The sequence below is a fragment of the Ovis canadensis genome, chromosome 1 (assembly GCF_042477335.2).
Source record: "Ovis canadensis isolate MfBH-ARS-UI-01 breed Bighorn chromosome 1, ARS-UI_OviCan_v2, whole genome shotgun sequence".
Lineage (NCBI taxonomy): Eukaryota > Metazoa > Chordata > Mammalia > Artiodactyla > Bovidae > Ovis > Ovis canadensis.
The window spans coordinates 62,372,112-62,392,415 of NC_091245.1; the positions used below are offsets into that span (position 1 = coordinate 62,372,112).

At 36.7% G+C, this 20,304-nt stretch overlaps 1 protein-coding gene across 1 annotated transcript; it reads left to right on the plus strand.

Moving 5' to 3' along the window:
• Positions 1-44: 44 nt before the first annotated feature.
• On the plus strand, positions 45-20,247 carry RPF1 (ribosome production factor 1 homolog). The gene is made up of 9 exons (XM_069596360.1): positions 45-4,154; positions 5,579-5,635; positions 7,665-7,745; positions 14,301-14,396; positions 14,967-15,120; positions 18,445-18,527; positions 18,940-19,121; positions 19,303-19,429; positions 20,026-20,247. Exons 1-9 carry the CDS (start codon positions 3,927-3,929, stop codon positions 20,065-20,067), a joined length of 1,050 nt encoding a protein of 349 aa, XP_069452461.1. The 5' UTR covers positions 45-3,926; the 3' UTR covers positions 20,068-20,247.
• Positions 20,248-20,304: the final 57 nt, after the last annotated feature.

Genomic DNA, 20,304 nt, shown 5'->3' on the forward strand with positions numbered 1-20,304 from the left:
TTAAGGTATACAATAAACAAAAAAGAGGCTTCTCAAACTTCTATGAGATAAGTAATTTAATTGCCAAAAACAGGTCTTGGATACCAGGGAAATATTCACAGATGAAAAACTAGCTCTGTAATAGTTCTATTGTCCTGTCAAAAGAAAATCTGGAGAGCTTTACTTGATATAAGCATTTTATTAAGCAAGAAACACTGCTCAAAACAGGGAAATTTTGAGCTGAAACGTGGTTAGAAGCTCAGCATGCAGCAGTGACAGCTGAGTTTAAAAAGCATGAATGAGGAAGCATGTGTGTGTGTGTGTTGTGTGTGTGACTGGTTACTAGAAACTTAGTCTTTATATAGTAGCAGCACTGTGTAAGCTTAACTGTCTATAGCAATTTGCTGGGAAGCTTTAAGGTCATACTGACCTGAAAAAAGCTGTTTTAGTTTTAGATCAGAGTTAGACTTTGGGCAAATCTGGACAGTTTAAAAGTTTTAGTTATATAATTATGAGTGTTTGGTCCAGCAGTATATTCAAAATGAGGCTTCTATTTTGGTTTTTCTTTAACCAATAACAAACTGAATAGCATAATTCAAGCTCAGAGAGCATTAATTTATTACTTTGTGTTTCTTAAAGAGTTATAGCACATTGTAAACAAAAAATTTTTTATCCCTAAACCTGGTATTTCTTTTTCTTCATGCAATAGACTAATATTTTGTACTTTTGGAATGGTTTATGTTATGTAAAGAGCTTAAGTCATATTGTAAACATAGATCAAATTTTCTCAGAAGAATCTTAGGTTATATTTGTTTGGATCACTGAACTCATCTGGTGTCCATGTGTTGTATTCCAGGGTATTCCAGAATATCATGTATATTTTTATTCTCATATATCAAGTTAAAAAAGTTATTAACTATCAAAATTAAATGTGTTATTTTAAAATAATGTATACTCTATTAGGAGTAGGCCTTGCAAATAATAAACAATAAAGCAGTTACTGAAAAGAAGTGCATGGAAGAAACGGACCTCAAACTAAGAAGCATTGAATATCGAACACTACTGAATACTTACACTAGAATTCTGTTTTATCTTCTTCCAAACTGTAAGCTACCTGAGGGCAAGCATGATGTCTTTTTTCCTCAACAATGTTTAGTTTAGCCTCTAGATCTAGAAGTAATAAAAATAACTAGTTAGTATTTATTGCACATGTATGTTTCTTTAATGTACATTATCTGAAGAAACTACTACTAAGTCACTTCAGTCGTGTCCAACTCTGTGCGACCCCATAGACGGCAGACCACCAGGCTCCCCCATCCCTGGGGTTCTCCGAAGAAACTATGTGGTAATATTAGCCCAGTTAACAGATGAAGAAAATGAGGCTCAGAGGGATTATTGATTTAACTGAGATTTTATAGCACCTATGTGACTGAATCAAAATCTAAACACAGATCTGAACACAGAGCCCACTGTTTCCATCATACTTGCTGTCCCTATTCATTTGAGTAGTATTAAACACTTCTGCTGAATTGGTCAACACTTCTGTGATTTCTTCCAGATAAGAATTCTATTCTGATCATATAAATCATTTTATTCAACTCATACAACTATCACTACCAACAAGCAAGGAAGGCAACAAACAATGAAGGCAGCCTCTATAAACAGTTCTTGTATGGTACCTCTAAATAAATAAAGACAGTTATTCACTTCAGGATTATTTTATTTTTACAAGGAACGAATATACTATATGTAGAGAGACAGAAAATATTAAGACTAGAAGAGACTTCCAAAATATTTCAGTCTGTTTTTTAGATAAAGGTTGGTCTATCTCCTCCTGCTGCCCTCTCACCTCAATTACAATCTGATTATTCCTCTTTAAATAAGCCAAGTAATATTTTTATGACTGCTTGAAGCCAAACCTGTAGGCTAGTGACTTTTTAGCTCCACACTATTTTTTCCTTTTTATTGTATTGTATAATTCAAATCCAGTTTTGGATCTAAGCAGACAGGTTTTGTTTTCTAATCACAATTCTGGACTTGTAGCTTGGTAGAAGGTTTTGGTGGGGTTTGTATTCTAAACTACAGTTTTGATATCTTTAACATCCAGTTGAAAAGAACTTGAAAAGGTGAAAATAAAGGATGGAAACCAAAATATTAGATTAGCAAAACACCCAATGTCAATATTGAAACATATAACTTGAAATTAAGGTAATTTCTGGAAAATCAACTGCTGACAGTAAACCAAAAAGAATTGTTTGGAGGTCATTTTCCTAAAATTAGAATGAGGAATATGGCAAAATTTACTCACTGGGAAAACATGTTCGCTTTCATGACACTCTACTCTCTTGATTTTCCATTCTCATTCTCCTTTACTAGGTCCTCCTTTTCTTTCTAGCTCTTCATGTGAGACTGCTTCAGGGTTCAGTTCATCATTCTCTTCTCAATTTCAGTTCTTTATCTACACTCACTATAATAGTTTGAATTACTATCCATTAGCTGATGACTCCCCAATTCTGATCTCCAGCCCATACCTCTCTCTCCAACCTTCCAGTCATTCAGTCAAAATCTTGGAGTCATCTGTGACTCTTCTCTTTCTCTTATGCCTTTCATTCAATTGTCAGGAATTCTACCTCCCAAAATAATCTGTTCACTTCTTACCACCTCCACTAGTACCACCCGTTCAAGACATTCATTTCTCCCCTCCTGTCACTTTCCCTCCCCTACAGTCTACACTTAGAAGAATCTGAGTGATGCTTTTAAAATATGTCATCACACCATTCCTTTACTCAAAATCTTCCAAGAAATCTGCATCTCACATAAAAGCCAAAGTCCTTACAAAATCTTACACAATCTGTCACCCTAACCTCCCACGCCCACTCCCACCACCTTGACTCTCCTCTCTCATTGACCTCTGGCTTCATTGAGGTTTTCTGAACAAGCCAGGCTCGCTACTGACTGAAGCCTTGGAGCTGAACGTTTCCTTGGCCTGGACAGCTTTTCTCCTAGATAAAAAGCTTTGCTTTTCTCATATTAACAGCTCTTCCCCCAGATAACTGCACTGTATGCTCCATTTGTTGTTACTGTTCAGTCACTAAGTGGTGTTCCACTCTTTTCTGATCGCATGGACTGTAACACGCCAACCTCCTCTGTCCATTTGAATTCTGGGGCAAGAATACTGGAGTGGGTTGCCATTTCCTTCTCCAGAGTATCTTCCGTACTCAGGGATGGAACCCCGGTCTCCTGCATTGCAGCTAGGTTCGTTACCCCTGAACCACCAGGGAAACCCATATGCCCTTCAAATCTCTGCTCAATAATTAAGACCACTCTCAGAATCCTATTTAAGAGCTGTAACCCATCCCTTTACCCCCTCATCTTCTTTTATCCTGTCCTATTTTTACAACACCATGCATAGTTAATAGCTTACCACAGTAATTATTTGGGAGATCATTTTAGTTTCTAGTAGAATGTAAACTCTATATTGTTTTGTACTTAGGCCATAGTGGCTCAGAAGATTCCGCCTGCAATGCAGGAGACCCAGGTTCTATCCCTGGGTGGGGAAGATCGCCTGGAGAAGGAAATAACAATCCACTCAGGTATTCTTGCCTGGAGAATTCCACGGATAGGGGAGCCTGGCAGGCTACATACAGTCCATGAGGTCGCAAAGAGGCCGACAGGACTGAGCAACTAACACTTAGGTTTGAAGGGCTCTCGCATGGATAACAGTCAATAATGGATTTCAGCAACTCAATTCACAGTTCACATGCCTGGGCAAGCTCCGTATATTCTTCTCAAGCCTAAATTTCAGCACCTCCTTAAAACTGATAAAACTCAGCAAACATACACTTTCCTTTAAGACTTTCCCGACCCCGGAAATAAAAGCTTAAGGACGGGGGTGGGACGAGGAAGCTACTTCCGTTTCCGTACAGACCACAAGGAGCAAAAATACCATGGCGAAGGCCGGAGACAAGAGCGGCGGCAGCGGAAAAAAAGGCCTGAAACGCAAAGCCGCTACTGAAGAAGCTCAGGAGGCTGCAGTCGGTGAGGATGGGACGACGGAAAGCGGGGTACAACCCCCAAAGACCGCTGCCTTTCCTCCAGGATTCAGCATTTCGGAAATTAAGAACAAACAGCGGCGACACTTAATGTTCACGCGGTGGAAACAGCAGCAGCGGAAGGTATGAGGCAGCGGAGTCGCCAGAGCGCGTGCGCGGTGTCGCTCTAGAGCCAGTGGGGTGGGGCGGGCTGGACGATGCACATGCGCGGGCACCCCTGCCCGGGTCGCAGGCGGCGCTTATTAATCCGGAAGGGGTAGGGGCCAAGCAGCCCTGCCCTGGTTCCTGCACCCTCGTTTTTACCACACTCTCGGCTCAGCTTTCCGTCTGAGTAGCAAGGATTGCTTTCCTTGCCAGCTCTGTTGTCCTTGGTTGCGAAAGAAAGCAAGAACTCTTGCTCTCCTAGTATTAAAAATTACTTTCCTACCCGGCTCCTCTGCCCCCTCCACCCCCGCCAGACTTAAAAGGCAAGAATTTTCGTCTCCTGTTTCCCCAGTCAACCTAACGTTGGTTAATGCCTAAAATCTGCAGTACAGGCAGTACAGATATCCAAAAGGATCCTTCTCTGATTACTGTAGCCGCTCTTACCGAAGTTAGACTGTAAAGTTTCTAGAAATTGGATTTACTCTTTCCCGCATTGTCCTTATACCAATCTAGGAGGTATACACATAGAGATAAAGCCCGAAGTCACGGTGCTCATTTGTGGTTAAATTACGCTTGCTTGGAACCAAGTTGCTTGCTTGGAACCAAGTTGCTTATTGCATATCGCGAAAATTCATACACAGTATTCTTTTTACTTGCCTGCTGCCTCTTGCTAGACTTGTTAAGGCCCTACACAGTGTCCTATTTGTCGTAGGTGACAAGTGCTATTGGAGTACCTGGAAGGGACAAAAAAACCCATTTTGGTGCACACGTATGGGGGAAGGGTGTCCTAGATTTCTTGGGTCTAATTTCTAATCGGAGACCTGGTGGATTGAGGATCAACAGGCGCTAGGGAAAAGAAAATTTTTATTTTATATTGTGTGTCAAGCATACTGTTCAGAAGTCCCCAGAAGTTACAGATTTACAGTACACCCAGCAGATTCTGAATAATAAAAGCATATTTTGATTATAAAATGTTTGAATAACTAGTGATGGATTTATTGTAAACAATGTGAAAACTCTCATTATTTTTAGCGCTTTTCAAAAGAGGCCACCAGAATAGCCATAAATTTTCTTTAGTTTCCAACTTGTTAGGAATGCAAAATAACAAAAGCTTGTTAACTTGTTTAGTATACATTTTGCACTTTCACTTTATTTGAGGCTTTAGAGTAAAAGATAAAGCTAATGAAATTTTAAATATTCAAACTTGTCAATTTAGATTATTTTGAGGGAGCAAGATCATCTGGTTTACAATAACTTGGGTGTGAAAATCTAAGTCTGGATGTTTATTTTAATACAGTTCTTAGACTGGTCAGTTTAAATATTCATAGCATTAGTAATTTCATTATGTGTTTGCTATGTAACTAGTTGCTCAATATTGTTCTTTTCTTTTTTAAATCCTTTAGGAAAAGTTGGCAGCTAAGAAAAAACTTAAAAAAGAGAGAGAGGCTCTTGGTGATAAGGTAAATAAAATTTTTAGTCCTCTGCTTTATATCTTGTATTAAGTAATGTTCCCTAATATTTACATTGAATCACTTTATTTTAAAATTTATTATGAAATATTTTGAATGTTTAAAATGATGTAAAAACAATACAGCACACCCCTTTCTATCCTTTACTCAAGAAATAATGCATTAGTAAATAGTGTTCAAGTGTCTTATGTGGTATTTTCTGATTGCTTGCCCCTCCAAAGACAACCACTCTTTGGGACTTCCCTGGCAGTCCAGTGGTTAAGATTCCACACTTGCCCTGCAGGAGGCAAGGGTTTGATCCTTGATTGATTGGGGAACTAAGATCCCTTTTGTCTCGAAGCAGAGTCAAAAAAAAAAAGACAATAACTCATGAAATTGCTTTTTATGATTTCCATGCACTTGTTTGTTTCCTTTATTATGTTTGTGTGTATAAACAGTAAATACAGTAGTAGTGGTATTTTGCATGTTTTCAAAATTTCAAAATGGTATATATACTTCCAGCTTGCTTATTTTACTTAACTTCATGTGTTTGAGAGGCAGAGACACATTATCCCTGACTGGGAATGGAGAAGATCCCCACCATAGGCCTGTAACTGGAGTTCTTCAGACTTGAAGCAAAGGCATTTTGTTATGCTAGGCTGAAGAAAGGCATAATAGAGCCTCTTCTGTTGTAGGGTTGGGATGTGTGAGAATGAGAGCTGACACAGAGGGTATAAACCTGTGAAGAGTGAGAATGGGGAGTAGGAGGAAGGTGAAACGCCTGAGTGGACTGTGGCAAAGAAAAGAGCATCAAGAAAGGATTTAGCTGTTTTTGTGATGCTGACAAAAAGTGAAATCTCTCTATTGAAAAATTTTAAAAGAACTATTGAATGCTTCAGGTTGCGTTTTATACCTGCAAAATTTTAAAAATGTTCAACTCCCCCTCCTCCCTTCTCTTACTTAAGATGGAGTACCAAGTAATAAGCATTTTTGAGGAAGGGAAAACTACAGACTATATACATATACTGTATACAAACTAAATACTACTTTTTCATGAATTCTCTTGAATAGTATTAGATTAAATCACAGGAAATTTCAATATTAAGACTGTTTTCACCTGCAAAATCCTATCAAGCAGTGTTAGTCTCTTTTTAACTCAATAATCAGTTATAGCAAATTAATATGCTGATCACCATTTGAAAATATCACCATTCTTGTTTTTGGATTGATAGATGATCTAGAACTGCCTCTTTTAAAAAAATTACTTAAAACTTAATATTCATTTCATAAAATAATAAAAAAGAATTCCTAAATAGTTTATCAGGTCATATTCATCTCTGTTAGTGTACATATATTTTAGATTAGTTTTAATCAGTGTATGGTTATGGTTTTGTGTTCTTGCTCCTTAAAATTTCATTTACACAATTTCTTGATCTAAGCTGAGTGTATGTGATTGCTGATGCTAATGCTATTCCATTAAGTTGGCAATGCCATAGTCATTATCTTCTTGTTGGACATTTGCCCTATTTAGTGTTCATTTCCACTAACCATAGTGATTATACATATTTCTTTGTATAAATTGCTCCCCTTTTCATTCCTTACCATAAATTCTCTAAACTAGAATTACTAGTTCAGCAGAAAGATACAGATTTGTAGCCTTTGTTAGATATTTCTGAATAGTTTTCTGAAAGTATTCGAACCAAGCTACCTAAATATGGACCTTTGTGATTTTTCTGTTATGTTTGATATTTTTCATCTTCGTGAATAATTATTAATTCCGTTTTCTCTTTCTGCTACTTTTGCCTGGTTTTAAGCCATTTTATCCTGTCAGCAGTTCTTCCAGTAAGTGCATTTGTGTGCTTAAAGAGTTAAAAAGCCTCTTACTCAATATTGTTACTAGGACTGATGTAGCAGTGGGTTGAATGAGAAACAGATTGAGTTTTTGCATTATTTCCAGATTTTTGTTATTCTTCCCCGAGCATAATGCAAAATTATTAATGTGAAATGCTTCCCAGACTTAACATTTTTTTCTTTTATTTAGGCTCCACCAAAGCCTGTACCCAAGACTATTGACAACCAGCGAGTGTATGATGAAACCATAGTAGATCCTAATGATGAAGAGGTAAATGTTAGAAGTCTTAAATAAATTTGGATAATTGCATTTGATAACTTATCTGTTCTTATGCCAGTGTTTAATTTAAAGTACTAGCTGGTGAAATTATATAATGGATTGATTTAGCTATAATGCTGGCATATTATCTTATTATTTGTTAAAGATTATTTCATAATTAGGTTTTCCAACAATGCTGTAGAAAAAGGAAATAAATTATTTTCTCAGAAGGTGTTGTATTTTATGCTTAGATAAACTTATTTGTCAATGAATAATTTTTCCAGTGTTTTTTAATGTCATTTGAAAAGCAGTCCTTGTTTTATAAATTTTTACTATAGATTTGTGTAGTATTTGTTAGACATTTTGACAGCTAAGGTAATCTGATGCTATTTTTTCGTGTGTCCATATAAAACTCTTGGTTTCAAGATAATCTTTCATTTTTCCCTTTAGTTTGCAACAGTACAGAGAAAGAGTCAAGGTACACATTCATGTACTTAATTATCAGAAATGGATTTCTCTTATTAGAGTGAGAAAGGAAATCAATTTCTTTCTTCCAGTCTTCCCTCTTTCTCCCTCTTACATAACCAGCTTCCCAGCACCATTTTTGAAGTAGTAGTCTATCTCATAGTAAATTGTAGTGCTGTGTGATACATTAGTTGTCCATATGTGCTGAGTCTTTTTTTTTTTTTGGTAGCTTGTTACTGGATTGGTTCTTTAGTTTCTTGATTATTTAGCTTCATGGTAAGTTTTGATAGCTGTGAAGGAAAGATGCCCCTCGCCATTCCCATCCTCAAATCCCTCTCTTCAACAGTGTTATCTTCCTGGATCTTACATCTTCCGTATAAAAGTGTGACTCGTACTAAATCAGATCAGTGTCAGAATCTAGGTACTATTGGGTTGGCCAAAAAGTTCATGCGGGTTTTTCTGGGCCATCTTACAGACTATTTTACGGAACGAACTTCTTGGCCAACCCTATATGTGTGTGTGTGTATATATCCACTGTATATATATATATATATATATATATAGTATATATGCAGGTAGGTAGGTAGTGAAGTGGCTCAGTTGTGTCCAACTCTTTGAGACCCCATTGACTGTAGCCTATCAGGCTCCTCCATCCATGGGATTTTCCTGGCAAGAATCACTGGAGAGGGTTGCCATTTCCTTCTCCAGGGGATTTTCCCAACCCAAGAATTGAACCCCCGTCTCCCACATTGTAGGCAGATGTTTTACTGTCTGAACCACCAGGGAAGTCTTAGTATATATGTATGTATGTATATATATCTTGTTTCAGTTTAGTCACTCAGTCTTGTCCAACTCTTTGCAACCCCATGGACTGCAGCATGCCAGGCCTCTCTGTCTATCACCAACTCCCAGAGTTTACTCAACTCATGTCCATTAAGTCTGTGATGCCATCCAACCATCTCATCCTCAGTTGTCCCATTCTCCTCCCTCCTCCAGTCTTTCCGAGCATCAGGGTCTTTTCACATGAGTCAGTTCTTCACATCAGGTGGCCAAAGTATTGGAGTTTCAGCTTCAGCATCAGTCCTTCCAATGAATATTCAGGACTTTCTTCCTTTGGATGGACTGGTTGAATCTCCTTTCTGTCCAAGGGACTCTCAAGAATCTTCTCCAACACCACAGTTCAAAAGCATCAATTCTTCAGTGTTCAGCTTTCTTTATAGTCCAACTCTCAGATCCCTACGTGACTACTGGAAAAACCATAGCTTTGACTAGACGGACCTTTGTTGACAGTACTATAATGTCTCTGCTTTTTAATATGCTATCTAGGATGGTCATAGCTTTTCTTCCAAGGAGCAAGCATCTTTTAATTTCATGGCTGCAATCACCATCTGCAGTGATTTTGGGGCCCCCAAAAATAGAGTCTGCCACTGTTTCCATTGTTTCCCCATCTATTTGCCATGAAGTGATGGGACTAGATGCCATGGTCTTAGTTGAATGTTGAGTTTTAAGCCAGCTTTTTCACTCTCCTCTTTCACTTTCATCAAGAGGCTCTTTAATTCCTCTTCACTTTCTGCCATAAGGGTGGTATCATCTGCATATCTGAGGTTATTGATTCTTCTCCTGGCAATCTTGGTTCCAGCTTATGCTTCATCCACCCCAGCGTTTCTCATGATGTACTCTGCATAGGAGTTAAATAAGCAGGGTGACAATATACAGCCTTGACGTACTCCTTTTCCTATTTGGAACCAGTCTGTTGTTGCATGTCTAGTTCTAACTGTTGCTTCTTAACCTGCATACAGATTTCTCAAAAGGCAGGTCAGGTGGTCTGGTATTCCCAATCTCTTTCAGAATTTTCCACATTTTGTTGTGATCCACACAGTCAAAGGCTTTGGCGTAGTCAATAAAGCAAAAGTAGATGTTTTTCTGGAACTCTCTTGCTTTTTCCATGATCCAGTGGATGTTGGCAGTTTGATCTCTGGTTCCTCTGCGTTTTCTAAATCCATCTTGAACATCTGGTATTTCGTGGTCTACAGACTGTTGGAGCCTGGCTTGGAGAATTTTGAGCATCACTTTGCTAGCGAATGAGATGAGTGGTAGTTTGAGCATTCTTTGGCATTGCCTTTCTTTGGGGTTGGAATGAAAACTGACCTTTTCCAGTCCTATGGCCACTGCTGAGTTTTCCAAATTTGCTGACATATTGAGTGCAGCACTTTCATAGCATCGTCTTTTAGGATTTGAAATAGCTCAACTGGAATTCCATCACCTTAAGTAGTTTTGTTCGTAGTGATGCTTCCTAACGCCTACTTGATATGCATTCCAGGATGTCTGGTTGTAGGTGAGTGATCACACCATTGTGATTATCTGGGTCGTGAAAATCTTTTTTGTATAGTTCTTGTGTGTATTCTTGCCACTTCTTCTTAATATCTTCTGCATCTGTTAGGTCCATACCATTTCTGTTCTTTATTGTGCCCATCTTGGCATGAAATGTTCCGTTGGGATCTCAAATTTTGCTTCACTGGGCCTTTAAATACTGAAAATGTATTTCAGTGAATATCATTGTTTTCTTCATACAAGTTATACACATAAATCTTATTACAACTATTCCTGGGTATCTGGGTATTTTTTTTCTCGATAGTATAAATCACATGTCTCTGAAAACTATCTGATTTGCTGATTTACAAAAATGAGATTGCTTTTTGAATCATGATCTTTTAATCAGTAGAATTTACTTCTAATAATTTTTCTACATGTTTTCATTTCATGTTTAGATAATCATTTCTTCAAATATGTGTTTGTTTCTTTCAAACCATTAACAATTTCTTTTGTGCTTATTTGAATCGCACCATAATGTCAAATAAATTTTAAAAAGCAGCATTATCCTCTATGCCATGTTACTAATTTTAAAGAATACTTCCAGTGTATCATCATTAATGTATGTGTCATTAATGGTAGATTTTCCTTATGAGTTATGGAAATTCCATTCTTTTTTTTTGCTGCTTTGTTTGTTTAATGAATGAATTAGAAAGTTAGATGTCTTTCCTGCAAATATTAAGATAATTTATATACTTTTCTGCAAATATGGAGATGAATATCCAGTTTTCTCCTTTATTGCAGTAATTTAATAAATGAAATGGACTTTCTAGTGTTAAACCTGTTCTATTCATGGGGTAAATCAAATTTAGTTAAGGTGTTTTATCTTCTTAAAATATTGTTTTGGTTTGTTAAATGCATTGTTTAGATAGAATATGCTCATGAGTGAAACTGAAGTAATACCCTGTTTTCATTCCTAATCTTGTTTATTTGAGCTTTCACCAGAGACATACCTGTTTTGTTATTCTTTTCAAGTTACTATTTTATTTGTCTATTAAATGTTTCCTAATTCACTTATATCTCCTCTTACCTTTATTATTTCTTTTATACTCTGAGTTTATTCTATTTTTTTATGTGATTCATTTTCATCTTTTTATGATGAGAAATTATGGTCATAAAATTCACATTTGCTATCGCCCACAAGTTTTAAGATGGATTCCTTTTATCATTTACATCTGAGTACCTCTTCTAATGAAAGATGATTTCTTCTTGCTTGTTGTATTTTTTAAGTTCATTAGTTCCCCCCGCCCCCCACCCCGTCCCATCCTTATTTTTTCTTTCTTTTTGCTTACTTGGGGTTTTAGTTGCTCTTCTTTTTCTAGCTTCCTAAGATGGAAGCTTAGATTATTGATTTTATTTTTTCATTCTAATATAAGCATATAAAACTCTGGTGTTCACCCAAGCACTGCTTTAACCACCTTCCATACATTTTGGTGTGTTTGTGATGTTTTCATTTTCATTCTGTTGAAGATATTTTCTAATTTCTCTGGTGATTTCTTCTTTGGCTTACAATTTTCAAGAAGTATCTTAATTTCCAAATATTTGAGGATTTCCCTGATTTCTGCTGATTTCTGCTGTTGATTTCTAATTCAGTTTTATTGTGGTCTGGGACATATTTTGTTTCATTTCAGTCCTTTTCAATTGAATAAATGTCCTAGCATAAGATCTGTTCTGGAGAATGATTTATCACAATCTACTTCTAGTAAATACTGACACAATTCTGGTAGAATACAGCAAGTTTGCACCAGTATAGCTTTGTGACCTCCACTGTTACTCATGCTGTTAATTGTCAGCACATGTTGTTATGTATCTGTCTATGTTATAAACCCAATGTTGTAATTACTACTTTAAACATCCTCGTGTTTAAAAAAAAAAAAAATTTAAAAGAGTTTACACACAAAACACACCCACAAAGCCTTATGTTTACCCTCATCATTACCTGTTTACAGTCCTCTTCTTTCCTGCCTCTGGATCATCTAGTATTATTCTTTTTCAGCTTGCAGGATTTTCTTAAGCCTTTGTTTTGTAGCAGGTCTAAGAACTAATTATTTCAGTTTTTGTCTTTATAAAAGCGTTTATTTTGCCTTTATTTTTTAAAAAATTTTGTGGGACATAGAATCCTTGGTTGACCTGTTTTTTTCTTTGAACTTGTTCCATTGAATTTTGACCTTCACTATTTCTTTTGAGAAACCAGTCATGACTTACCGGTTTTTTACTAAAGTTTTACCAAAGTTTTCTGGTTTTACTAAAACCAGATGATTTACTAAAGTTTTCTGGGTTTTTGGCTTTTACCAGTTTGACACTAGTGTGTTTAGGTATTGTTCTTTTTTTAAATTCTACTTAATGTTTGTTGAGTTTGGACCTGTCAGTTAAGTTTTTAATCCATTATTTCTTGAAATACTTTTTTTTCCTGCCCTCTTCTCTCCTTGAGGGATTTCCTAACACACTGTTGAAATGGTTAACACTATCCTAAAAATTTCTGCAGCTTTGCTCTTTTTGCTATGATTATGTTCTCCATGCTTCAGATTGGATTGTTAGTAATCTGTTTTCAGGATTATTGATTCTCCTGCATCTTAGATCTACTTTATAGTATTTTTACAGGCTAAAAAATAAAAAGCCTGTATTTTTCCTTAATTCCTTGGGTATATTTGTTATGATGGCTTTGAAATTGTCACTAAATTCACCATCTGGACCCATTCAGTCAGTTTTTATTGACTTCTCTTTTCCTGATTATACAGCATACTTTTCTGTTTCTTTGTATATCTAATAGGTTGAGAATTGGACACTTTTAGAAAACATTGCAGTAACTCTGGAGTATTATTTTTTTTTAACAGGTTATTGATTTTTTTGTTGTTTTAGTAACTTGTCTGGACTTAAACTGGAATCTCTCTGACAGTAGCATTACACTACTGATGAGTTTGTGTTATTTTTAACCTTCCTTCCTAGAGATTTTTCCCTGTGTTTGTGTGACTCAGTGGCCAGCTAGTGATTTGGGTAGACGTTGCATCGTGAAACCTTGGGCCCCTAAGACATACATTCCCCTTGCCACCTGAGGTGTGTGTGGATTGAGGAAGGCTTTCAAAGTTGCAGCCATTTCTCCAGTCTCCCTTGTCTTTCATGTGCACTGGATTCTCAGGTCTCTCTCATGTGGAGCTTAGTTGTCAGTCAAGGATTTGGGGAGAGATTATGTCAGTTCGTCTATGATTTTTTCACTTCCAGAGCTCTCATTTAAATTTTTGGCTGATCCATACCTACCCTGAACCAGGCCTGTAACCTTGGACTGGCAAAGCCAAGTCCAAGTCCAAGACCACCTGCCTGCCCATCCTGGAATCTGGTCTACCACCTGTGGACCCAGGATTGCTGGTTCTCGCTTACCGTTAGTCCTGAAGCTGATACAGTTACTGTTTTCGCCACCCAGGTTGACATGGGAAATGGAATAGCTCTAGGCAAGATTCTTGATGTTCTTGCCCACAAATGGATCCATTTTTCAATGAATGCATCTCAATTTCTTGAAATTATTTTTGACAGTTTTTTTTCCCCAGTTTCATATTAGTATTCTTCAGCTAGAAAATTATCCAACCTCTTCATGTTGCCATTAACCTGTCCCTCCTGGGCCCTCTTTAAACCACGAGTCAGCTAGATAACCCAGTGTTACAGAATCCTATTCGAATTGCTTGTAAAATGCTGGCCCAGTAGAGTGTTTGATGTAAAGTTCTCTCTCTCTGTTTTCAGGTTGCTTATGATGAAGCTACAGATGAATTTGCTTCTTATTTCAACAGACAGACTTCTCCCAAGATTCTCATCACTACGTCAGATAGACCTCATGGGGTAAACATATCAGTTACTATAGTTGTTGAATTCTTAATTTTCTTACATAGGTTATTTAAAATAACTTCGTTCAGAAGAGTTAAATTTTTAGTAATTGCCTTAGGTAATGTCTGTAAATAAACTAAATAAAATGTATCAGTGATGTGATATAGGTTCACCAAGTGTGATTCTTCATGATAGGCTTTCTCAGCCTCAGCACTGTTTAAACGTTTGGGGCTGGATTTTTTTATTGTTCAGATTGTCCTGTTCATTACAGGATGTTTAGCAGCATTTTGGCCTCTATCCACTAGATACTGATAGCAGCCAACTTCTACCACTACCATCAGTCATGACCACCAAAAATGTTTCCAGATGTTTCCAAACATCCCTTGATGACAAAATTGTCCCTAGTTGAGAATGACTGCTTTAGGTAGATCAGCCTTTGATGGAGGATGAAACTGTTTGGATTTGATTCTTCCCTAGCCTTGCTCTCTATTAGTAACACTATAATGATTACTTTCCTTATAAGTATATGCCACTTAGATTTTTATTCTTTTTGATTTTTGAGGATTTTGTTATTTTGTTTTATAGAGAACAGTACGACTCTGTGAACAGCTCTCTACAGTTATACCAAATTCACATGTTTATTACAGAAGAGGACTGGCTCTGAAAAAAATTATTCCACAGTGCATCTCAAGAGATTTCACAGACCTGATTGTTATTAATGAAGATCGTAAAATACCAAGTATCCTTTGTTCTTTTTAAGGCGTTTTCTTGTCTCCCCTTCACCCCCTTTTAAGATATATTTAAAAGAATAAGAAAATGTTTCCTGGTAAAAGTCAGCTTCGGGGAATTCATAATCTAGTAGGATAAAATAGATATGTAAAGAAACAAAAATATTGTGTAGACAGTACAATTACAGAGTGAAATATAGTATACAGTACAAACTTTGGTAAAAATCTGCCTTGGGGACATTAGGAAAGTACTTGACAGAAAAAAGACGCCTAAACCCTGTCTAGGTGGATATGGGTGAATGAGGTAAGGCAGAGGAAGAATACTTATTGCAAAAACATAACCATTTGAAAAGATAGAGGCATGAAGGTCCTCTCCCAGTTGGGGATCTGCAGCTATTTTGATGTGGCTAGATTTTGTGTTGCCAGAAGTGGTGTCACAAGATTGCATTTTTGAAGTAGGTATTTGGGCCCATATTATGTATTGCAGATACCAAGAATAATCTATCCTTTTACTATGAGTCTCAGATCCAAGGTGAATGTGTTACCTCAACCCTAGATATTTCTTCCTATTTTGAGATAAGAGATCACATAAAGGATCCCTGGATTTGTTTTTGTCATTTATGTTGTTTCACTTACTCATTGCCTGTGACCTCAGTAACTTTAAAAGTGGCCAACTGAATGTCAAAATTATTAAAATTACCAAGGATTTATAAACAATGGAGATAGTACTTCCATGCTGCGAGGATAACATTTTTAAAAATCAATGAACACTGCTTTTTAAAAAATAATGGTTTACAATCTATTTTTTTCCATCTAAATAACTTTTATGGCATTTATTGTTTTCAGTATAAGTTAATTAAAGACATCCACTTGATCAGTCATGTCCGACTCTTTGCAACCCCATGGACTGTAGCCCATCAGGCTTCTCTGTCCATGGGATTTCTCAGGCAAGAACACTGGAGTGGGTAGCCATTTCCTTCTCCAAGTATCCCCTTGCACCAGTTGTTTTTCAGAGACTTAAGACTAAACTAGCTTTGTATTGTTAGTCATTTTATAATTTGGCTGGATTGTGAGTTTAGAAAAAAAGTGTCTTGAGTACTTAATCTATTCCAGAAGAGATCTGCCTTGAAGGTACTAATCCCTGCCTTTTTAAAACATGTCGTCCCCACCTCCACCCCACCCCAAATGAGGTTTCAAGACCTTTGTTCCTCTGTTTGGGGCAGTACTTCCTTTCACTTTTTTCCTCTTCCTTATTTCTAAATGGAAATTTGATGTAGAGAGCAGCTTATATAGGGTGTTTTACATTCCTGGCCTTTTGAGTCGGTCATAACAAAGTAACTTTCACATCAGTGGTAACAAAATGCCCCTATATATTTCTGACTGCAAATTAACAGCTAAGGTATAGGACTCAGGTGTAATCCCACCCCAGTTTAGATATGCCATGTAGTACTTGAATGAATCTGCCTGACCCTTCTCAAACTCTTCATTGCTAAAATCATTACTAAAAATCGGGATGAGTCCTATGTGGCATGGTTTGTATTAGAGATTAGGAATAACGTAGGTAACACCTTTTGTACAGTGCAGGTACTTAGGAATTGATACATTTGGGTTTTATACTTTGTTTTGACACAAACCACAATTTAGTGCAAATTTCTAGAAAAGATTCAAGCCTTGATTTAGGTTAAATGACTTCTACTTCTCTTAATCCCCTTAAGATTTTGATTTTTTTTTTTTTTTTTTTTGGTAGTACAAATGATACAGAAATACTTATGGCTGTACCTCATGAGTATAGCCAAACCTTAAAGAGAAGGGAAGAATTCAAACATTTACTGATAATCTGCTGGGTAGTAGGCATAGTATCTGTCAGAAGTAGATTTTAGAGTTAATGGATTCATTGGGAAGAAAGGCATTTGTGTAACTAAAACTCAAATGACAACTGCTATAGTAACAGTGAGAGCTGAGAATATTTAGAGCTTAATTTTGTCTGTAAAAAGAGATGGCATTTGAAGCAGGCCTTAATGGATGAGTAAAATATTGTAGATACTTGAAATAGCATAAGCAAAAAACACATGATAGGATTGTTTATGGTGTATTAGAGAGACTGTGTCTACCAGTTATAAAACAATATGTAGAGATAGGTTATTAATAAAATGGTAGTGCGGAACCACAGTATGAGTGCTATGCTGATGTTTTTAATCTATAGATGAGTCTGTGGTGAGAGTAGTTTCAAACTACCTATAGCTGGCAAAACTATCAAGGTATCTAGGTTTTCACTTAGCACATAAGAAGCTATGAGAAACTACAATGGCACGGCTGAGTCCCATAGCTTATTACTTACAGAACCAAGGCCTAAATCCAACTTGATTAGTCTATATTAGGAGACAGATGTACTTGAAGTGGTGAAAGAGAAGTCAGACCAAGCAGGATACTGTTCCTAATCTGGGCGGAAAAATCTCAAGGACCTCAAATAAGACAATAACACCTGCGGTAAGAGGCAGCTATTGAAGTGAGGAATTTATGAAGGTAAAAGCAGTGAACAGGATCTGGTGGTGGGAGAGGAGAAAGTTGAAGATGATACCACCATAGTTTCTAATTTAATAGATGAATGGGAGAATGTTGATGTCTTTTAAAGATGGCAACATCTGTTTTATAAAACTTATATTGTGTGCAGATACTTATAAGTCTAGTTCTGACCTCCTTTTAAGGTTATTTGAAAGAATCAAGTTGTGCTACAAAGGCTTGAGCTGCATTCCAAATTTTGAAAGCCCTTGGTCGACTAGCCTTGATTGTAGGTAGTTTTCTTATATTTCGTTTATAATTTAGTTTATAGCTTAATTCTGTTTGTAGGGTCTGTAAGGGTTAATTAATTGGTTGATTTTAAACTGTAGTACAGTAATCCCAAGAATTAAGACCTTGTCTCTTGGGAACACTAATAACCTTGATTTCCAGATGTAGCTGGTCTTACGTGATATTGAAAACTGCATATCCTGGCCTTACAAATGTATGAAATGTATATACAGACTATATTCCATTTGTGGTGCTACAGTTATGCTAGAATCTTATCCTTATTCCTGTATTATAGTAGTGGATTTTAGCTCTTTTCGCTTACTTCAATGCTTAACATAATCTTTGTGAAAGATTCGGGTTGATTTATGTCTTTTGAGTTTTGGGTATGGTGTGAAAATCAAGTCAAAGGAATACATGCATCCACCTATTCACCTAATAGGTGAATTACCTACAGATTTTAGGAGCCTTTGGGTATACAAAGGACTAGTTATTTAAACAACTTAAGGTTTAGATTACAGAGTTCAGTGTGTCCTTAGCTTTGTGAACAGATGGATTAATTCTGAGTCACCTGCCCAGCGGCCCAACCGCTCACTTTAAAATGAGCAGTGTTCGTCTGCGTAAAGAAATAAAGGTGAGTTTTATGCATTCCTTGACTGGCACTGGTCTCCTCACAGTGTCTGATTAGTAAATGCTATAACCTATAGGTTCATTGATTTAATTTGGGGGCGGGGCTGGTTGGTTTTGTGATGCTGTGGGGTGAGTGGGGGCTTCTCTCTAGTTGTGGCTTGTCTCCTTGTAGAGCATGGGCTCTAGGTACACAGGCTTCAGTAGTTGTGACTCAAGGGCTCTAGAGCACAGGCTCTGTAACTGCACGTGGGCTTAGCCACTCCACGGCATGTAGGATCTTCCCAGATCAGAGACGTTATCTATAGTAATTTGTCATTAAGATAACTAAAATGTTTCAATGTCATGTAAATTCTAAAACTTGAAACTGCAATGAGATGTACTTTTGCCACTGTTGTGATTTTTCATCATTTTTCTAGAGAAGAGGCAAAGACCCAACAGAACACATACCAGAAATAATTTTGAACAATTTTACAACACGACTGGGTCACTCTATTGGACGTATGTTTGCATCTCTCTTTCCCCATAATCCTCAGTTTATTGGAAGGCAGGTTGCCACATTCCATAATCAACGGGATTATATCTTCTTCAGATTTCACAGGTAAGGAAAGTACTTTAACTCCTTGGACTTTGACTTCAATTATGAAACATGTTTTCTATATAAACCTGTTTCCCAATGTATTCTGACAAGTACTGTAGATGAGAAATTAAAACTGATATATATATTAAAGAATAGTTGGGTTCATTCAGACTGATTTCCTTAACTCTTTTTTTTCTTTAAGATACATATTCAAGAGCGAAAAGAAAGTGGGAATTCAGGAACTGGGACCACGTTTTACCTTAAAATTAAGATCTCTTCAGAAAGGAACCTTTGATTCTAAATATGGAGAATATGAATGGGTCCATAAGGTATGTGCTTACTCTATGAAAAGCCAGTTAGGCAATTTTAAAAAGGATGGAATGAGAATAAAACCATGCACTTTAAGTTTTGAATATTTATACCTTAAATTATGCTTGTGCATTTATTCCCATGAGTTAAAACTAATCTCTGATACAGCATTCTGGTCTAGAGATTAACCTTGGTTCACCTGAAACATCCCTAAAGATCAGTGGTTTGAAAGGTGGACCAGTAGCATCACCTAAGAACTTGTTACAAAGGCAAACTGTTGGGCCACAGACCTGCTCAATCACTAGCTTAGGGAGTGGGCCAGCAGTCTGTTTATAAACCTGTTATGATGATTCTGCTGCATGCTTGAGAATTATTGCTACAGAGAAGTTTGGAGATCATTTTAAATCATAAATGAAAATACTTTAAAAATACATAGGCCTGACTTTAAAATTATATATATATATGTGTGTGTGTGTATATATATATATATGTATATATATATATACACACACACACACACACACAGACCTGAAGACTTAAATTCGGTCTCAGAGACAAACCGAGAGTGTTTTGCACTATTACCTACAGAATGTTAACTTTTTTTTTCTCCCTCCAGCCCCGGGAAATGGATACAAGTAGAAGAAAATTCCATTTATAAAGGACTGAGAGGATAGTATTAAACTGTGCTGAACACGCCTGTCTGGAGTTTATGAAACAAGACTTTTCAAAATGGCAGTTACCGATTTCATAAACCTTCTTTCATCTCTGAACAAAGTATCAAGTGCCATGAATTACCACTATTTATATAGCAAATAAAAAGGTCATTTTATTAAGAGTTTATAAGTTTCCTAAAATCTAATTCTCTTATTTTTAGGTAACTGAATAAACTGGAATC